General features: G+C 46.7%; 1 protein-coding gene across 1 annotated transcript in view; it reads left to right on the plus strand.

Annotated features, from left to right (window-relative positions):
• The first annotated feature begins 885 nt into the window (after nt 1-885).
• NECAB2 (N-terminal EF-hand calcium binding protein 2) overlaps nt 886-19476 on the plus strand; it is a 74532-nt gene continuing 55941 nt past the window's right edge. The window contains exons 1-2 of the mRNA XM_041400386.1: nt 886-1083; nt 10390-10414. Of these exons, the coding sequence (XP_041256320.1) occupies nt 886-1083; nt 10390-10414 (223 nt within the window). The remainder of the gene's footprint in view (nt 1084-10389; nt 10415-19476) is intronic.

Below are 19476 nucleotides of genomic sequence, written 5' to 3' on the forward strand. Positions count from 1 at the left end.
AGGGCTGCTGGGCGTGCTGGCTGCTGTGACAGAGGTGTTCAAGTCAGGGACGTGGCCCTGCTGGGTCATGAAGTTCTCTAGAGCTGCCTCTGAGAGGGTCTGGCTGCTTCATGCAAGGGGAAAGGCCCTTTGGAGCTGTGGCTACTCCAGAACTCTGGAGAAACCTCTGAGCTCTCCTGCTTTGGTGCCTTTCTCAAACTGGGAGCACCTCCTCAGATGTGGAGTAGGAAATGAAATTATCTAGTGCCATTTTGCCAGAAGACTTAGTGCCTCTACTGCAGGTCTAAGTCTTGCTAATTTAGAGGCTGAAGCTGAGCACATGAGTTTCTCAAAGAAATATCCTCACAATACAGGGTTTATCCTCAGAAATATCCTCAGAATTACAGGGTTAGGAATATTTTCCAGCTGAGCACTGTGGTTAGTGCTGTAGGCACAGATGCTGCAATACCCCACCTGGAATCGCTGACTATTCATTGAATAGGGACTTTTTGGAGGAGACATAGGAGTTCAGGGGCAAGTTTTATTCACTAGCAACAAATTTATTCTCTTGTCCCTTCACAAACCGCTACTAAAATCTGCTGTCAGTGTAGAGAGGCTGTGCAGGGGCGAGAACACGGATGTAGTCTTTTTAGACATAAATCCCTAAAAGGATGCTTTGTGCCGGAGTCTGGGGGGCTGACCTACCCCCACCCCAAAACTGACCTACCTCCACTCCAAAACTGACCCACCCCCACCCCAAAACTCCCCCCTTGCTCTTCGGGCTGCGTCCCCCCGCGGACCCGCCCGCTGCCCGCCTGTGGCTGCTGTGCGAGGGGGAGGAGGAGGAGGAGGAGGAGGAGGAGAAGGAGGGGGAGTCCCGGCGGCGGGATGAGGCCGGGCTGAGCGATGTGCGAGCAGGCAGCGCGCTACTGCCGGGCCGGGGTGCAGAAGCTGCTGCGGAAGCCGGCGCCGGCGCTGCGCGGGCTGGACGGGCTGCTGCGCTGGGCGGCCGGCAGGATGGGCGACAAGGGCCTGGCCGACAGGGAGCTGCTGGCCCCGGGGGCGGCCGCCACCCAGAGGAAGGGCACCTCCGTCATCCTCGATGTGAGTGCTCCCCGCATTCCGCATCCCGGCTCCTGGGGGCCCGCCCCGGCTCGGCAGCGGGGATGCTCCTGTGCGCTGCGCTGCCCGGACCCGCCGGGCAGGGCTGGAGCCGGCTCCTGCAGCCCCCAGCCGGGTGGGCGTGGGTGTCCCGCAGCCCCTCGAGCCCTCGGGATCGCTGTTATTTCCCGGGGCCAGCATCTCCTGGAGCAGCTGAGCAGGCTGCTGTCCGGTTCTCAGCTTACCTGGACCCTGCACCGCGAGCGGCTCGGCACCAGGGCTGGTCTCGCATCCCGTATCCTCGGCCGGCTGGGCATGGGATGGGCATGGGATGGGCAAGGGGTGCAGCCCAGCTCCTGCTTATCCCGGGCTCCTTGGGTGTAGGGGTGCCCGGATTTAACAACTTCTTTCCAGAGCCTGTGCCCCTGGGCTGCCTAGGCTATGGGGGTGCAGCCCGGGTCTTGCCCCTACTTGTCCCGGTGCTGCACAGATTGTCGGGATGGCCTGCGTCCCCTGTCCCCCTGCCCTGCACTCTCTGGGACACCTGGGAGAAAGGTGCACTTTGGTTCTGCATCTTCTGGAGCGGGCTGGGCATGGGGTGCAGCGTGGGTGCTGCACTTCCCCTCCTGAGCCCCGCATCTCTTTTTTACCGGATGGGCACAGAGATGTCGCTTGTGTCCTTCTCCTTGGCAGGATTCTGGACTCTCGGTGCTGGCTGGCATTGGGGTGCCCTGTTCCCTGCACCCTCTGGACGGGCTGAGTATGGGTGTGCACCTCAGTTCTGCAGCCTTTTTCCCAGGTCCTGCATCTGAGGATGCACTGTAGGTCTTTAATCCTGGTTTGGGGGGCTGCTGGGGATGTGCTCAGTGCCTCGATTGCTGTATTTATAGACCTTCTGATTAGGGAGCTACCGAGGCTGTTTGCACTTAAATGAATTGGGAGAATGGGGTGGAATCAGCCTGAGAGCAAATGGTGTAATTACAGTCTTTTTGCAGCATCCAGTAATTAAACAGACAGATCCTCTGTTTTGCTATCTCCTAGCTTAAAAAAAAAAAAAAATTAAAAAAAAGAAGTAATGAATGCAAAATAAACTACTGAAGCATTGGCTGTAGTAAAGGATAACTCATGCTCTCCTCAGAGATAGGATAGGCAGTAGTAGTTCTTCAAGGCAAGCCCTTACATTTTGTAAATAATTTGCTGAGCCCGTAGGCATTGGTGTGGGCTGGACAGACTGAAACTCCTTCCTCCTCTGAGCACCCTGAGCTGAGAGGCATTTTGGTTCCCTGAGGAACTGTTGTCTCTAGAGGGTTGCCAAAAACAGCTCAGAGAGCAGAGCACCTGCTGGGTGATCCTGCCCGTGGAAGGGGCTGCAGGTGGGCAGCTGCAGCCTGGGGGAGCGAGCCTGGGGAAACAGAAAGGACAAGTGCAACTCACACCCTTATGTCTTTTAAGTTAACTTGTTCAGGATGGAGTTCCTGGGTTGTTTTTTTTAATATTGTTTTGGTTTGTTTTGGTTTTGGCTTGTTTTGGTTTTTAATCTGTCCTGAAATTGCCAGAATTTTTACAATAATTTGGAATCTGAGTTTCAGAGCACAAATGCAATTAGGAAGCAGCATTAAATTTATGTAAGAGATTTCTTGAGTTAGGAGTGTTTTACCACCAAAATGGTGTCTTATCCATTCAAATTTACTATCTTTAAGTGATTTTTTTTTTTCACTTTGAGATTAGGAAAAGAGCCATGAACTTTCAGAATGGGAAACACAGTAGAGCATTGTATTATTTCAGTGGGAAGTACAATAGAGCTGGGCGTGCAGCTCCTGATCATTTTTCCCTTTCACAATGGTACTGGGAGCCCTTTCTCACCTGCTGAAAGTAGAAATGGGTTCTGGAAATGTAAGATTTGAAAGCTTAGGGGTTTTTTTTCCCCTCCTTCCTTAGAACTTGATTTTCTCTTTTTTCTCCAGGCACAATAGCAAAGCCAATTGAAGCTGTGGCTTCGCTGTAATGGGCTCTTCAAGTGCACTGCGAGACCCCCCTTTCATACAAAGGGTTTAAACAGGGAACACCTATTTAGCTTAATTTTCACACATTAGCATGAAAGTAACAAGCATCCCACTGAATGCTCAGGGATGATAACCTGTTTTCCATTTAACTCCTTCACATTTTTGCTGATGGATGTGCTGGGGAAGCAGTGAGTCCCAGCCATGCAGCAGTGCAGCTTCTCCATGGGGGAGGAAGAAGTAAAAGACCTGCAAGATTTTTTGTTTAGCTAACACGTTTCCATGAGCTGGTGTGCCATGTGGGCAGTTTCTTGGGGGTTGGAGGAGGAGGGGAAAGCTTGGGCTTGGTTATGAATTAGATAAAATGGTTTTGACACTAATAGTACCTTAGTCACTCCTTCTTCCTCTTCTGGCTTTCTTTTAGTTCATCCATCCCCGATGTTCTTGTTCTGACTCCTCCATGAGGGTGTCTGGAGTGTCAGAACGAACTTCCCTGTGCTCTTTCCACCAAAGAAACACAACTGTGCTGTTGTGGGACAAAACTGAGGGCTGAAGAGGAACAAAACACAACAAGGGGCTAAGATGTCTTCTACCATCAGCCTGGCTATTGACACTTGGAGGATCTTAACTTTGGGCTGGCTTCTGTGCTTTTCTTTTACTTTGCCTCTGGCCTTTTAGGTAAAGGATTAAAAAAGGTTGAATAATGTTTACTAGTTCAGCTTGAATGAATGAATGAATGAATGGTCAGCTCTTACAACATTGGTCAAATCATCATAAGGGGTTGAGATTGAGCAAGGGCTCTGTACCCATCCTGTGCCCACCCTCAGGTGCCTTCTCTGGGTCTGCTCCAGCTGCAAGAGCCCAAGGCCCAGGGCTGGCAGCATGTGCAATCTGCAGCAGGCATTCCCACTCCCAGCACAAGCTGTGGATGGACACAGGATATCCGATGCTTCCTGCACCCACCAGAACAAACCCCCTGTATTAAAAACTGCCACAGAGCTGATCCAACCCACAAGAGGAGATGGTGACATTTCCAGTCAAGAACAAATCCTCAATGTCACAATGCTTATGAAAAGGAGGATGTATTACATGGGTGAATATTCTCTATGGGTAAGCCAAAGTGAGATTGTATTTGCTGAGTGTGAATGAGTGCACATGCAACACAGAGCTGAGGTGGATGGCCCTCGAGGTGAGGAAATGTCTATGCAGGTGTTGCTCTCTCTGGGAGCACTTCAGAGCTGCCTGATCTGCTGTCCTTGCTCACCTGCTCCTGCCTTCCTGAGACTGCCAAAAGCCTGTGTTGACAGCAGGAATGTGAACTGCAGAGCACCTGAGGCCTGGTCAGTCACAGCAGCTGCAGGTGAAGATGCTCCATCTTTTTCACAGCTCATGTCCTGCTTGGCATCTAAAGCAAGGATCAGCCTTGGTTATGAGTGAGCATCCCCATGGCAGGACTGTGAGCCCCAAGCTGCACTGCCATCCCTGCCTTCTTTATTGCCAACAGGGACTAAATGCATTGACTTTTGGCTTTATTTTAAACACTCCTGAAGAACATGATTCCTTTCATTTCAGGTCAGATGAAGCTTTCTGTTTAATCTACCCTGTCTTTTGCTGAAAACTAATTTTGACGTTTATCTGATTTTTTTATTCTTTGACAGAAAGATAATTTCAAATCCATCTCTCATTCTTATGGCTCCTCTTGCAACTTCACTTATGTGGCCAAATCTGGTTTGTGCTTCTTCAGCCCCATGGACTGAGTGAAGTGTCTGGATAGAAGATACAGAGAATTTGAGTTGTGCCAATGGTGCATTTCCAAATGTACATCCAGAACTGCCATTTTCACCCATTCTGTCAATGACAGATTTCCAGCGCAGCCCTTAACAGCAAGGCTCTTGCAGCCACAAGAATCCCAGGATCCCTTCTCACTCCTCTTCTGTTTTGACCTTTTTTCTTCTGTTTCCATTTTGTTTGTTGGGGTTTTTTTTTCAAGGTTGCTTCTTTCCCCTTCCTTTGTCCTTGTTTACCTTCTGACTGTGAGTGAACTGGGAGGGCTATTTTCCTCCTCCTTTATCCTCCCTTTGTGAAACCCATGGTTTGATATCTTCCCTTGAGCTGTACCTGCAGGCACAGCTGGAGAGGAGGGCCAGGGCAGGCCAGGCTCTCTTCGTTCAGGAACTGCTCACTGCCAGGTACAGGATCACACAGGAGAGCCCATCCCTTCTCCTCTGATCTCCAGGGCTTTGCAAGTGGGTGCTTGAAATGAAGCTGAACAGAAAAGTAACTTCTAGTGCTGAACGTCAGCAGGTCAGAACATCAGATGCAGCTCTTACCTTTCTCATGCAACTTTAATTTAGGACAGTTTGGTGAAGTCTAAAGAGAAGGCAAGAGTGAAAGCAGAGGTGAACCCCTAACAGCAAGGCTCTTGCAGCCACAAGAATCCCAGGATCCCTTCTCACTCCTCTTCTGTTTTGACCTTTTTTCTTCTGTTTCCATTTTGTTTGTTGGGGTTTTTTTTTCAAGGTTGCTTCTTTCCCCTTCCTTTGTCCTTGTTTACCTTCTGACTGTGAGTGAACTGGGAGGGCTATTTTCCTCCTCCTTTATCCTCCCTTTGTGAAACCCATGGTTTGATATCTTCCCTTGAGCTGTACCTGCAGGCACAGCTGGAGAGGAGGGCCAGGGCAGGCCAGGCTCTCTTCGTTCAGGAACTGCTCACTGCCAGGTACAGGATCACACAGGAGAGCCCATCCCTTCTCCTCTGATCTCCAGGGCTTTGCAAGTGGGTGCTTGAAATGAAGCTGAACAGAAAAGTAACTTCTAGTGCTGAACGTCAGCAGGTCAGAACATCAGATGCAGCTCTTACCTTTCTCATGCAACTTTAATTTAGGACAGTTTGGTGAAGTCTAAAGAGAAGGCAAGAGTGAAAGCAGAGGTTGGGACATGGTGTCAGCTGTTCTTCTCTTGGGGAACAAGGGAAAAAGAAAAAGGATCTGCTTTGAAGTGGAAAATGCCCAGAGACCCAGAGCTCTGCAGCATCTTTGTTTTGTGGGGAACCAGTGCAGGTGGGACAGTATTTCTACACCAATGGTATATTCCTTACTGAAACACAAAATAAAACCTTTCTCCTTGCATGGGGAACACTCATTAACCTCAGGATGTTTAAAGACATAGTCTGTAGTGACAAAGCTTCAGGTCATTATTTTCTCACATTTTCACCAGAAAGAGCAACAGAGAGAGGCTGCAGGAGAGGAGATTCCTGCTGGTGCCTCAGGTTTGAGAGATAAAGGCCATACCTGATATAAAACCTTGTCTCTACTCCAAAGAAGTGTCAAGACTTGTAGGGAGAGGAACAGAAAGCCAGGACAGGAATGCAGGAACATAGTATGAGGATCAATAATATTTTTATGTTTGTGTGGGTCTCTGGATGCCTTCTTATCCATAGGCTTTCCTCATGCATGAGACACGATTATGTTTGTCCTCTATTCTGCACTCATATTATGATGGAAAACAGAATTTCAGCTCAGCTGCATTCTATTTTAAATCAACATCTTATCAACCTGGTGAAGGGATTATAAACTCCACAAACCTTTAATAATTCTTGGGCTTCTTAGGGGAGTGCTATTGTGAATTTAATAAAATTCGTGAGAAAACCTTCATTAAGCAGCCTCCAGTGTGGCATGTTCTCATCCAGGAGCTTTGAGAAGGCAGAACTAAATGTTTAAATTTGAAACCATCATATTTTTTTTCAAGTTTGTTATTACCACCAGGGTTTTGAAATGCTTACTTCTGGCAGTTAAATATTTGTAGTAGCCATTTGAGGGTATAGCAAAAAATACATTTAGAGAAAACCTATTGGAAATCTTGACAAAAGTTCTTTGCTCTAGAGAAAATAATGTTTATATTCATCTAAGGCACTGGTAAATGGGTTAAGTATGCCACAGACAGCAAGCTGCATGCATTGCCTGTATAAATCCTGTGAAGTGGGTTAATGCCCATATTGTGGGCATCCTGTGGGCTCACTGTGTGACTTAGCCCGTGCTTCAGGAGCTTTGCTTAATAGCTTCAAAGCACAGCTGATGGGAGAGATGCTTGCTGTGGTACTTGAAGTGCATAATTCTCATTTCCCATCTGAGATCCGTGCTCTGCCCCCACGCTTGGGGAACAGGGGGTGACGGAGCGGAAAGAGCATCCCTGGCCAGGCTGAGCGCCGGCTCCGAGCCCATGGGATGCTCCTGGGCCACGCGCAGCCACAGGAAGCCAATTGCTGCTGAGGGCCTGGCAGGACAGGGCACTTCTCCATCCATATTTCATCAGCTCCTCTCTTGCTGACCTCCAGGGCTGCTGCCTTGGCTAAGCCTGAGTGACTTTGCTGCTGGGTGGGGATGGAGCTGCGGGCTGGATGGGCTCTGCAGCCTCCGCCTCGGAGATGACACAGCAGCCTCCCTGGTCTTCCCTTCTTCTGGAGCTGTCATTGCCCCCAGCTCCCTGGGAGCCTGGCACCATTATGGGCTTGCTCTCTGGCCCACAGGGAAGCTGTGAGGGGCTGTGGTTTCCCTTCCATCCCCAGATCTTACACCTTTCCCTTATGGAAGGCCCACCACCTCCTTCCCACGGTGGAACAATTAATCCAAGACCTGAGCAGAGGGTGTCTTTGGGCTATGTGGGGGAGGGCACTCTGCTGAGCCAGAACATAAATCCTGGGTCTTCACAGCAGCAGCATTTTTGGCAGCACTGCCAAGCTATCACAGACTATATTACATCTTTATCAGCCTCCCGATACTCATTCCAGTGCTCATACCTTGATGCAGTGCCTGCCTCAGCTGACAGATGACTTTGTCTTAAATTGTTTTTTTCCCTCCAGGTGTCCCAGTTTAATTTTTTTTATGTGTGTGCAAATTTTAGGTGGTTCAATTAAGTTGAAAGAATAAATCCTGCTCATTAGCAATAAAAAAGCCAAGCAGCTTGGTCTTGTAGAATAAACTTTGATAAGTGACACAGCCAATGTGATCTTTCATCAACACATCAACATGTTCATTTACTAATAGTCATACTTTAGAGAGTATCTGGGAGAGTTAAAGCCCTAAAATATTCACTTAGTGAAGCTGTATATAAATACTTCAATTTCTAAACATTTTTTCCATTTCTTAATTTTTTTTCCCCTGTTGCTCCAAGTATTCCTTGCAAGGTAAACAGCTCCATGGAGCACAGCACTGCAGATTGAGCCTTTCTCCTATTTTAATCAATGTTTTACTTATTGGTTTTGCCTTCCCCTTCTCCCTCTGCCAGCTGTTCTTAGTGGGATGGTGATCTCCCAGGGGACCTTAGGACAGGCATTGCTCCTGCTGTGTTAGACTGGCTGCAATACCTTGGTTTCAGCAGCAGAAGGATGTGTTGATGAAACAAAAAGCCCAGAAATAATCAGCATCCAGGAAAAGAAGTGCCTCATCTGGAAGTGCTCATGGGGAGTGAGGATTTGGGGTGTCCAAGCCATGAAGAGAGGAATAAATCATACAGTGGGCAGGGCATACTGAGCACAGGTGAGGGATATGTATGTGCTAAAGCCATGCAGCTTGCTGGGGTCCTGCTGGGATTTATTCCTTCTTCCCATGCACAAACCATGACTGGCTGGCCTTTCAAAACCCAAACTTAACATCAATGAAATCTGTAAGTGTGGAGAGAGGTTGGATTTTCCCTCCCAAACCTTCTAATTGCTCTAAAAAAATGGAGGTCAGCACAGGAGGAGTTTTGATGTGGTCACAAGCTGAAATCCTTGCAGGCAGTTTCTGTGACTCCCCACACTTTGGTTTGGCTCAGGCAGAGGGGGTTTGCCTCTGCTGAAGTCCCAGAAAGTCCTGCTTTGACTCTGCCCCAGGCTGCATAGCCTCACAAGGACTTCGGAGAAAAGAATGATTAATGTTCCTTAATTAAGCCATATTCAGTGAAATAGCATATTCTGCAATTCAATTTGTCTCTTGGGGTTCTTGTTTTGTGCAGCAATTTCTCTTCTGGTATTTTTTTTTATTTAATGGTTTTGTGACCCAGAAAATATGAGATTCTATTTTATGGCTGACTCTGATCTGTCTTGCTGGTGCTTTTATTCCCTCCTCAGGGAAATTTCTTTGTACAACTAAAATCTCTGTTCTTGCTCAAATTAATAGGGTCAGGCCTGAAGAGATGATGAGAATATTTTACCTTTTCTGCCCAAGTTGATTTTTTGGTAATTTATGGCCAACCTGTGCTAGTGGTCATTTCTGGCAGGCACCTGTAAGTTTCCAGCCTTTGCACAGGCCTTTTGCTATTAATTGCATTTTGTTGGCAAGGTCAATAGAGCAAAACAGCACATCTCCTGGAGAAGGAGATGAAGGATGTAATTTAGGGATGCAGAAGTCATGTAAAACACAAGCAGGATGGCAGCTCAGCTCTGCAGGGTTGACAAAGTAAAAGTTATGCAAAAAAAAAAGATATTGGGCTTACTCAAAAGGGGGGGTTGAGGAACAGCCACCTACAAAGGACACCAGATGTTGGAGATGGACCCCATAAGAGGATTTTTGTTAAGGGGTGTGACTGTGTAAAATGAAGTAATACATATGCTTCAAGTAAGTTGCGTTAGCTAATGAAAGTGTAATCAGTGTGTGTGGTTAAAAACTCAATCAGAGCAAGGGCCCTCCAAGTGACCAGCTGATTTTGGTGTCACTGTTAGGGGACAATTCCTCAGATGGGACTGGTGAAAAAATTGCAGTTTTTTCTGCTCTCTTTCTCCCTGGCAATTCTACAGTACTACACATTATTGCAATTTTTTTCCTTCTTAAATGGCTATTTGATTCCTCTCTGTGGGCTGTTCCTCCACGCTGTAGTTTTAAGTCTAAATATAATCTCCTTCCCACGCAGGAGACTTGCTTTAAAAAAAATGTTGTAAATAATTTTTTTTCACAAGTGCAGAGCTGTGAAACTTGGTTTAAGAGATTTTATTGACTCCAGAGAAATTGTCTGGACTGGCTGCACAGCTGTTGGGATTTTTTTTTAGTGTGTATTTTTCTGGTGTTGGATTAATGGATTCAGTTTTCTTAGGTGAGGGAGGTGCTGGAAGTGCTGAAAGCATTTCCACCAGTAGTTCCAGTTGTGCTGCTCTGGGGGAGATGAGCTGAGCCCTGGGGAGGGTGAGCTCAGTAAAGCCCCTGCACTGGGTCCTGAGGGGCTGGAGCACCTGAACCTGCCCTGAGTGTGGGGCTGAGCGTGGTCCTGGTGCAAAGGGCTTCACCCCCGTGCTGGGCAACCTAGTAAACACATTTCTCTCTCTCTCTTTCAATTCTAGATTTTCAGAAGAGCTGACAAAAATGGTAAGTCTGTGCATTCTTACTTCACATTTCTTGACTGGCCTATTGTCAGTATTACTATTTTTCCTGATAGTAACATCCAAGTGTTTAAATGTTGCTCAGTTTACTGGGTCTGATGCTGATACACTCGAAACATCAGAAAAGGTTTTGTTATTTTTTTTGGAAAATATATTATTAGAACAGAAGTTATCCTGGTATGCAAGTTGGCATGGCAGAATCCACCAGATTAAGAGCAATTTCACAAAAACAAGATAAAAATAAATCACAGGTAAGTGATAAATGAGGATCCACCCTTTGGTAAGCTTGAAGTAGCTTTGCAAAACAAACCTAGCTTGTGAATATTAATTGTTTAGTTCCTGAGGGACTGGACCCACATGTCAAAGAGCAGCACACATTGATGTGTGTTTTCAGTCTGTGCCTGGGGAAAGCTGAACACCTGCACTGAGCCAAGTCCTTACATTTGGAATGGCTTGGATGAGTCTTCATTAAATGACATGGAAAGAGAGAACTGGAAAGATAACAAGTTAGGGAAAGAAGAGTCAGTGGGCCCATCCCAGGATCTTTCCATACCCTGAAAAGCAGTTTTATCTTGGATAAAATCCCAAGAGCTAGTATCTATTCTTTCCCTGTTGTACAAGAAGAAAATTAAATGTACATCAAAACTCTTTGTTTGCAGAGGGACATGTGGGAGGGTTGTGCAAAGGAGCACAGGGGACAGTTTGGTTGTTCTCCTCCAGCTTTAAAAGGGAGACACCTGATTTGTGCTGGTGCTCATAGATGGGTATCCTGACTGCCCCTGGGTAAGGAGGGTGCTGCCAGCTGGCTCAAAATAAGGAGTAAATGCCATGTAACTGTGGGCACTTGGTTATGGCAGCTGACAGAGTAATGAGATACTGAAGTTTGCTGCTTAGAAAAGCTGAGCAATTGTGTGATGCAAGGAGAGTAGAGAGGAAAAAATGAGTTTATGCTCTTGGCACCAGACTGGCTGACTTCAGAGATGAGATGGTGCTGGGCAGGTATTTGAACTGCAAGGGTGAGAGCAGGGGCTGCACTTGCAGGGGGTGAGGAGACCAATGCCACTGAGCACAGGCAGAGAAGGAAATTTGTCCTGCCTCTCCTGACCCTCAGTGGGCACTGCAGGGAGGACAGCTGGCTCTCTTAAGGAAGGCCAGGTGCTCTTTGGTGAAGGAGCTTTCTCCATCTCTGCTCCTACTCGTTGCCTGCACTTCAGGGACCTGCAGCTCCAGTGTTTGGGAGCACAGTGGGTGCTCTCCATGGGAATAACACTGCCCTTCCCTCTTTATGGAACCGGGGCACAGGCTGGCACAGAGCAGCTGGAGCTGTGACACCTCTGTCCCCAGGCTGGCTCCTGCAAGGTGGCACTCTGGAGCACGGGCCAGTCTGGGCATCCCTGGGGCTGTCCTCTGCAGGACTCTACATCCTCCAGGCATTCTCCTCACATTTATTCAGATGCTGCTTTTCCCTTGACACAGCACTTGCTAGCCATGATGACCAGTTTCACCAGCCATTCATATTTGATGAACTCTGGATAACAGAGTTTGCCACTCATTAAAATCAGCTCAGTGTGTTCCTCTGCAGCCTTTTGGGATCACAGCTCCCCACAGCCCCTCTCCAGCCTCCTGCAGCTCACAGCAGCTGCTGCAGGACATGAGCAAGAATATCTCCATTGGTACAGCCTCTCTGAAAACTAGGGCTCAGAGGTTTCCAGAGCCAGAGGTAATATCTTTGTATTTCATATCCCTGGGGATCTCTTTGTCACAATTTCTCTGTGACATTCTGGACTTTAATTTATTGATTTGTTGAAATTCAGCCTATTCATGGCTCTACCTGTTACAGCTCCATGGAGCAGTGGAAGCGTCAGCCTGCTGCTTTTATGTCTCACAGCAGGTGCTGTGCACAGCCCTCTGAGGAAAATGAAAATCTCACACTTTTCATTTTTGTCAGAATCCCAGGATGGGTCCCTGAGCTCTGGACAGACTGTTAAAAATACAAGTCCACAGATTACCAAAACATTTTACTCTGTTCATATGCTGCTGTGGTCTCCAGGAGCAGAGGCTCCTGTCTGGCAGGGACTTTGCTCTCCCAGTGAACCAGCTGAGATGGGTCACTGTCTCTCCAGTGCTGTGTGCTGGGGGCATACTGGAGAGAGCTCCCATGGCAGGGAGTGCTGGCAGCTTTACCCAGAGCTGGCAACCCTTGCTTTCCTCAGCTGTGCCAAAGCCACTCTCACAGACCTGTGTAGGAACCCTATGGAAATAGGGCAGGGAAAAATCTGAACAAAACTTTGGCTCTTGACATCTGGTTTAACTACATCTCATTTAACTTTTCCCATGCAGAGTGTTGGAGGCTTACCTAAAAGGCAAAGGAAGGGATTGTAAGATTAAGGGGTAGTCTCATTTCTCGTGCAGTCAAGAGGTCATAAATTTGGAAATCTTTTCAGCGTCTTGATTTTTTTCCCCCCAGCCTGGTAAAAATGGTACATATTGTGTTAAAGCAGAGTGGCTGGTTCAGGCACGGTAACTATGGAGCCTGATAGCTTGAATTTAAGAGCATCTTCCTCCTCCCCCTTTCTTCCAAACCTTCTCACATAAATTGTTAATTTGTGTAAAATTGGATGTTCTTGCTGCAAGATGCTAAACCATGTTATTTCCCCTGCCATGTTCAGGTGCTTGTATTTAGGTGATTTGATTCAGTGCCTACATGTACTAAAGGGCTGCTAATGAAGCAGCTCCTGCTTGTTAAAAAACATCTTGGTCTCCTGCTCCAGAGAAGTGAGATTGTGTCTAATAGTGAGCTAAGTTCCCCAGTGACAGTATCAAGTAGTTTTGTAACCATCTACATGATAAACTCAGAAAATGGTCTGCATAAGACAGCTGGAAATGCTGAACACATTGGAGATAACTGGATAGACTGACAAATGGTCTGAAAGAGGGAGAAGGGCTGGAGTGTAACCTGAGAGTGAATAACTCTGTTAGATCTAGTCATGCTTTGCATGGCCATGGCTGTTAGTCATTCAAAATAATCTTTTCCTTTTGTGTAGGAGTGTTTTTCCTTTCTCTGCTAATAAATCCACCTACTGTCTTGTAATCCTCCCAGTCCCAGTAAACAATACTTAATCATTTAATTGGAAAGTGCTGGGGAAAAGGAGGCATCTTGTTTTAGGCTGGTGCAGTAGAGTTGTCAATCATCTCAGTTATCTACTGTGCACTTAATCCTCTCATTAGAAAGCTGCTAATCAATTAAATAGCTCAGGATTCTCTTTGAAAGATTAAAAGAGTTTTATTTTAGCAGAGCAGCCAAACTGCTAACAATTCATTATAGATAAGCATCTTCCCAAAAACTGATGTTTTATCTGGAAATCTCCGAGTCACTGCAACTACCCAGCCCCCATGCCTTGAGTGTAACTAAATGCAAAGTACAGCCAGCTTTAATCTCTTCTTTAGTTTGGTGGGTTTTGCTGTAATTACTAGATCCTGCTCATGGCAGTGGCCATCAGTCTGACCCACCCATGGGTCTGACTTCCCAGGCAATGAGCTTTAGGTGGTTTCCCCTGGACCTCTGCCCTGGAAGAGGAGAAATGCAAAAGCAAATGTGCCAAAACCTTGGCATATGGTTATAAAACACCTACAGAAAATGGCAGGAGGAGCTGGCAGTGGTGCAGTATTTCACCTGATAGTGACCAGTGGTGAGTTAGTATTGTGGTTCAGTCAGCCTGGCATTTTCCTCTTGCTGCTGTCCTTGTGATTTCTGTACCAAGCCCGAGACCAAACTGTTCTGGTTCTCCCTTCAAATTATATCCAGAGAAGGATGGGAATGCAGCCATTCAGTGCAGGCTGTGCTGAATAGCTTCTGTTACCAGAAATGAAATACAATGAAGAGTGAAGAAATCCAGAGTACAAATGCTGAGAGGAGGTTTCAGTTTTCAGTTGATCTGAATGATCAGCTGAAGGCCTGCAGAGGACGTAGCAGAACTAATAAAGGGGGGAAAAAGAAAGCATGAATGAAGCAGGAATTGGTATTTGGAAAGGGCTTTTTTGGTTAAGAGCCATGAGGGCAATGGCATTGTGCCCATTCCTATCCCAGTAGGGCTTGTCCTTTAAATAGCTGCTCAGAGATTTCTGTTAGTCACTTAAGAGCTCATTAAATGGGATTTATGCTGCTATTCTGTGCAAGGAAAGGTCTGCACATCCCAGTGCTACAAGTCTCATAGCAAACTGCACTAGAAACCATGGGGGCACAGAGAGAGCTCCTGACAAGAGAGGAACATAAACAGCTTTGCACATCAGCATCACCACAAACTGGCCAGGGAGCCTGGCCAGCTGTGAGTGGGGCTGTGCCCTTGTGAGGAGAGGGAGCTCTGCTGCCTACACATGAACTGGCACTGCTGCTCTGCCTGGTGGCTTTGTGGCCATGATGCCTCTGCTGACCAGAGGTATGGGGATCTCACAGGCTCCAAAAGCTGGAAAAAGGCAGAAAAACAAAACCAAGCAAATGAAAAGCTTCAGATATCTCTCTCAGCACCAGCTTGAGACATTCAAGAACTCAAGTTCTTCATAATGTTAGAGAAGGCATGTCCTAAGTGTCACCTGAGTAGCACATCACCAGCTTGAGATGTTCAAGAGCTCAAGTTCTTCATAATGTTAGAGAAGGCATGTCCTAAGTGTCACCTGAGTAGAAATCAGCCTTGTTATCAGCAGTACACAAAGGAAGAGAGTGAGGTTTCCCCCATGGATGGTTTCTTGATGAAGGGATGGTGATGGGACAGCAGGGAGAGTCCTGGACCTTCAGCAAAGGGGAGAAGGCTGAATGAATCCTGGTGCAGGGTGTCTCCAAAGGAACACATGGGTGAAGCTACCAGCCATTTCCAGCCCTTCACAAATGCTGTGTGCCTGTCCTCAGTGTCAGGTTTGTAGATAGGGACAGTTCCTCTGAGGACTTTACAGATCCGGGGAATTTGTAGGATGTTTAGTGGCAATAGCTCTCATAGTCACATTCACCTTTTCCAGACCCCACTTGGAGAAATTATTTTGATCCCCTCTAGTGAGCTGAAAGTAGGAAGAAATGTATATTTTTCTGTAGATATGCCTGGAGCTCAAATTTACAAATGCAACCAGACACAGGTTACTGTGTGAATGCTTCCTTTTCTTCCTTTCACTCTGAGAGTGCCTCTTGCTGATCTTGAGTTATTGGTACAGAAATTGGGGCAATATGGAGTGAAAATGCCTCTTCAGTTCTGGTAGTGTGGGATCACAGAGAATTCAGATAGATGGATGGAGAAAATTATCACTGGTGAGCAGATGATCCAAAGACCCCATTTTTAGCTTGGTAACTGTCCATAAGTTGTTTTTAAGACTTGAAATACTTTTCTTTCCCCATTTCCCCATGAATTTGAGGCCCTTTTAGAAGATACAATTGCACAGGTGTTGAATGGTGGTAAGCAACTTGGACTTCAATAACGTGGCTTTCAAGGCATCAAGGAAAAAAAATTAAGGCATTGTAACTTTGGGTGCTTTTATTGGATCTTAAAAAGATGCCAAGTTAGGGCACTGATAACTCCAGATGTATATAAATGATACCAGAATAAAAAGACCCTGAACACCTAATAAACTTCTTGGGGCACACATAACCCTTCCTTCCACAGTCACAAGCCCTGGTGAATTGTGCTTTAACCGTGAGCTCTTGGGTGTTTTGCAGTTCCTGCCTGAATGGGCTATCACTCTTCAAAACCTCTTATTTCTAGACCCAGGTAATTACCTTCTGCATGGCTGCTGCTCCTCATGTGCTGGGAAAACCTTGAGCTATTCGTATCCTGCCGGTGCATCTAAATTAAGTCATTAGTTCTCAGTGAGAATATTTATAATTCTTGCATAACAAAACCAGTATTAGTAGCCACCCACATATAAGTAGAAAAATTCAGTGATGAATCAGGCTTTGTAACTATGGATAAATCTGATAGGTCTTCCATGGCCAGATGACCAGTCTCAATGTATTTATCTTTGTCTTTTAAGTAAATAAGAAAAGATTTGCATTTAGATAATCTAGATTTCATGTGACAATCAAAAAGCGGTTTTTATAAGACTGTGCAGCGACCTTTATTTACAAGGGGAAAGTTTGAATTTGTTTTCAGTTATTTGGACTCCTGTATCATTCCCAAGGTCTCAGTTACGCTTGCAAGGCCTTGCAAAGTTCACAGCACATGATTTGGAAGGGAGGACATCTGCTTGAATTGAGACATGCTGTTCCCAAAATAATAAACAAACCTATCCACCAGATGATGAATTTTGAGATAATATAGTAATTGTGAAAGGTGGCTGCTGGCCATGCTCTGTAGGCTGTCATTAGATGTGTTCAGTACTTCTATCCACCCTTTATCACCATGCACCTAGGAAAAGATTCTGTGATTTGATTTTCATCACTGACTGGCTTGAAAGGGCCCTTCCCAGTTGCTCTTGCCCTTTCAGGGCTGCCTTTTTCATTCTTCAAAGATTTGAGGGTGTCTGCTGCATCTCTGTGCAGCAGAAATGAAGAGCTGGGAGTTTTTTAGGATCTGTTTTTCTTCTAAAGTCACTTCCTGTTACTTGTTAGCAAATTCATCTTAGAATCAAGGGGTAGATTTTTTTTTCCCCCTGGATTACTTTAATTCTGCAGGGCAGATCTTGAATTGGGTGCACTGGGTTACGACTTTGTTAACAATTGCACCCTCATGTGCTACAGGCTGAGTTATACAGCAGCCTGGATTTAATCAGAGCCCACACATGGTTTGCTTAGTGCCAGGCTTAGCCAGAGAAGGTTTCAGCTGGGCAAGGTTTGGATTGAGCCCAGAAACCCCCAAGAACTCAAGTCAATGATGTGACAGCACAACAACTTTAATTTCCACAACAGTGGAAAACAGCCCATATTCCACCTATTTCTGCACAGCATCGATTTATGGCCCAATTACTGTCCAAAATTGCTATTTCTGTTGTCCTGTTCCTGAGGCCCTTTCCTGCTGGGAGAACAGGCAGCCAAAATAGAAAGTACTGTGAGATCCTTCATTGCAGTGGGCAGTGGAGGCACTGCTGGTCTCAGTGTGACCACCACGAGCAGGGAATGGGATTGGCAGGGTTATAACGAGCTGGGAATGTTCCTCTGTCTGAACAGAATGCAACTGGCTTGCTGACACTTCAGGTGATCCCTGATGGCCCAGGTTCCTGACTGACATTGTGCAGAGTGCCCTTTCCTCACTATTCAAGGTTCTTTGCAGTGCAGGTGGCCATCTCCTGTGTCCCTGCCCTTTTGCTGTAAAACCTTCAGCTACAATATCAAACTTGACTTAAAGAAAAACTTAGAAAATCAGCTTTAGCTAGTATTTGGCTTCCTTCAGGTGCGCTTGCTGCCTGTGGTGCTCACTGCCTTATGTCTGTAAAATACATTCAACCACATGTTGCTGCACTCCAGGGCTGTGCTGGCAGCTCCTGGCTGCCTTTTGTGCCCAGCACCATCCTCGTGTCTGCTGAGCCTTTCTTTCCACTCTTTCTCAAAAATTCAGCTGCTGAGCAAAGGCCATGGTAAAAGCCATTAACTGCTGTAACCTTCAGGGTTTCCTGACATTTCTGCATCAGCAGTAAATGGATTTGAACCTCAGAGTCAGTCAGACACCCAAACACACAGGATTTTTCACTTTCATATTAGGCTACACCTCAGCCTGTTCAAAACTAAGGCAATGCTGCTGAGCTGAAGGGTGATCTTCCTGTGAGCACTATTTGGGCAGAAGTGTCAGCCCTTGGGCCTCTGCTGGACCACACTGTGCTCAGACGTGGAGGAACAGACTAGATCAGAGCTCTTGCACTAGATACCCTCCACCAGTGTGCCCCACATGTGGATTTCAGTCTGATCCATCAGCTGAGCCTTCCTGCTGTCTGTTTGTCCCTGTCAGAGGTTCAGACCCGCCTGCCTGCGAGCCTCTTCCCGTGATCCATCAAACCCCTTGCCCTCAGGAGCTGTTGCTCCCTGTGCTCAGTGAGCTGACCTGGCAGGGCAAGGAGATGCCCGTGTTTGGGCTGGGCATCTGTTCATGCCCAGTCTGTGGCCTGGGCAGTGGGGAGAGCAGCTGTGCTCAGCCTCTGGGGTGGGGTCTGTGTGTGACAGAGCCTGTGCCTTTTCACAGGCAGTGCTCTTTCCCTGCTCTGTCCACCCTCTCTCTCAGCTCCTCCTTTCAATTCCTTTAGTACAGAGGGCTGGAGGCCAACAGCAGCTGTGAGTGTCCCCGAGAGGTGCAGGGAGGGATGATAGGTGCAGGGGGGGGATGTGGAGCAGGGGTTGTGCTTTAGCTTGGCAATTTGGGGCTCAGCCTTTGATCCCCAGGGCAGCATTTCCAAAAGCTCCTTTGGCTTTGAAGCGCACTGAGTAGGGTCTGACACGCAGTACAACCCAAAGAAGATGGAGTTTATTTTCTTCTTCTCTTTGTGGATTGGGAGATGTGGGTTTTCTTCTGCAAGCCTCATTAGAGGCTTCAGCTGGACAGGAGTAAACGGGATATATTATTGTAAGAGATTTAATGACCGTGTTGTGGAGAGTGGGAATAAAGGATTGTGGTTTACTGAGGAGACTTTGAAAAGCTGCTCAATTAGCTGAGCGGATTTTTAAAGATGTTTTTTTTCCAGAGTCAAAGTTGAGGGATTTAATTGGGGGCTGCAGAGCAAATGTGTGTACATGGCACAAGGACAGCCAGAAAAGGACATGATAAAACACTTAAGGAGCTATTACCTACTCGTAAACCCAACCCCAAAAATGTAAGCTTTAATGACAGTGCCTTAAAAGTGGTGGTACTTGCCCTGGTTTTTCTGGAGTGTGAGGATTGTTGACCTGGAGTGACATGGCTGTAGGTATCCTGATAGCAATTTCAGTCGTAACATTATATTCATGTATTTTCCTTGTCGATGGGAATCTGCCCTCAAATCTCTTCTGAGTTCATGACACAAGGCCTGAACTGATTCCAGCTCCTTGTCTGGGCCAGGTGCTGGGAATGTCCCTGTGGCCTGGCTCAGGTCAGTGGGTAGCAAACC

Source organism: Onychostruthus taczanowskii, unplaced genomic scaffold (assembly GCF_017590055.1).
Source record: "Onychostruthus taczanowskii isolate IOZ18803 unplaced genomic scaffold, ASM1759005v1 scaffold18, whole genome shotgun sequence".
NCBI lineage: Eukaryota > Metazoa > Chordata > Aves > Passeriformes > Passeridae > Onychostruthus > Onychostruthus taczanowskii.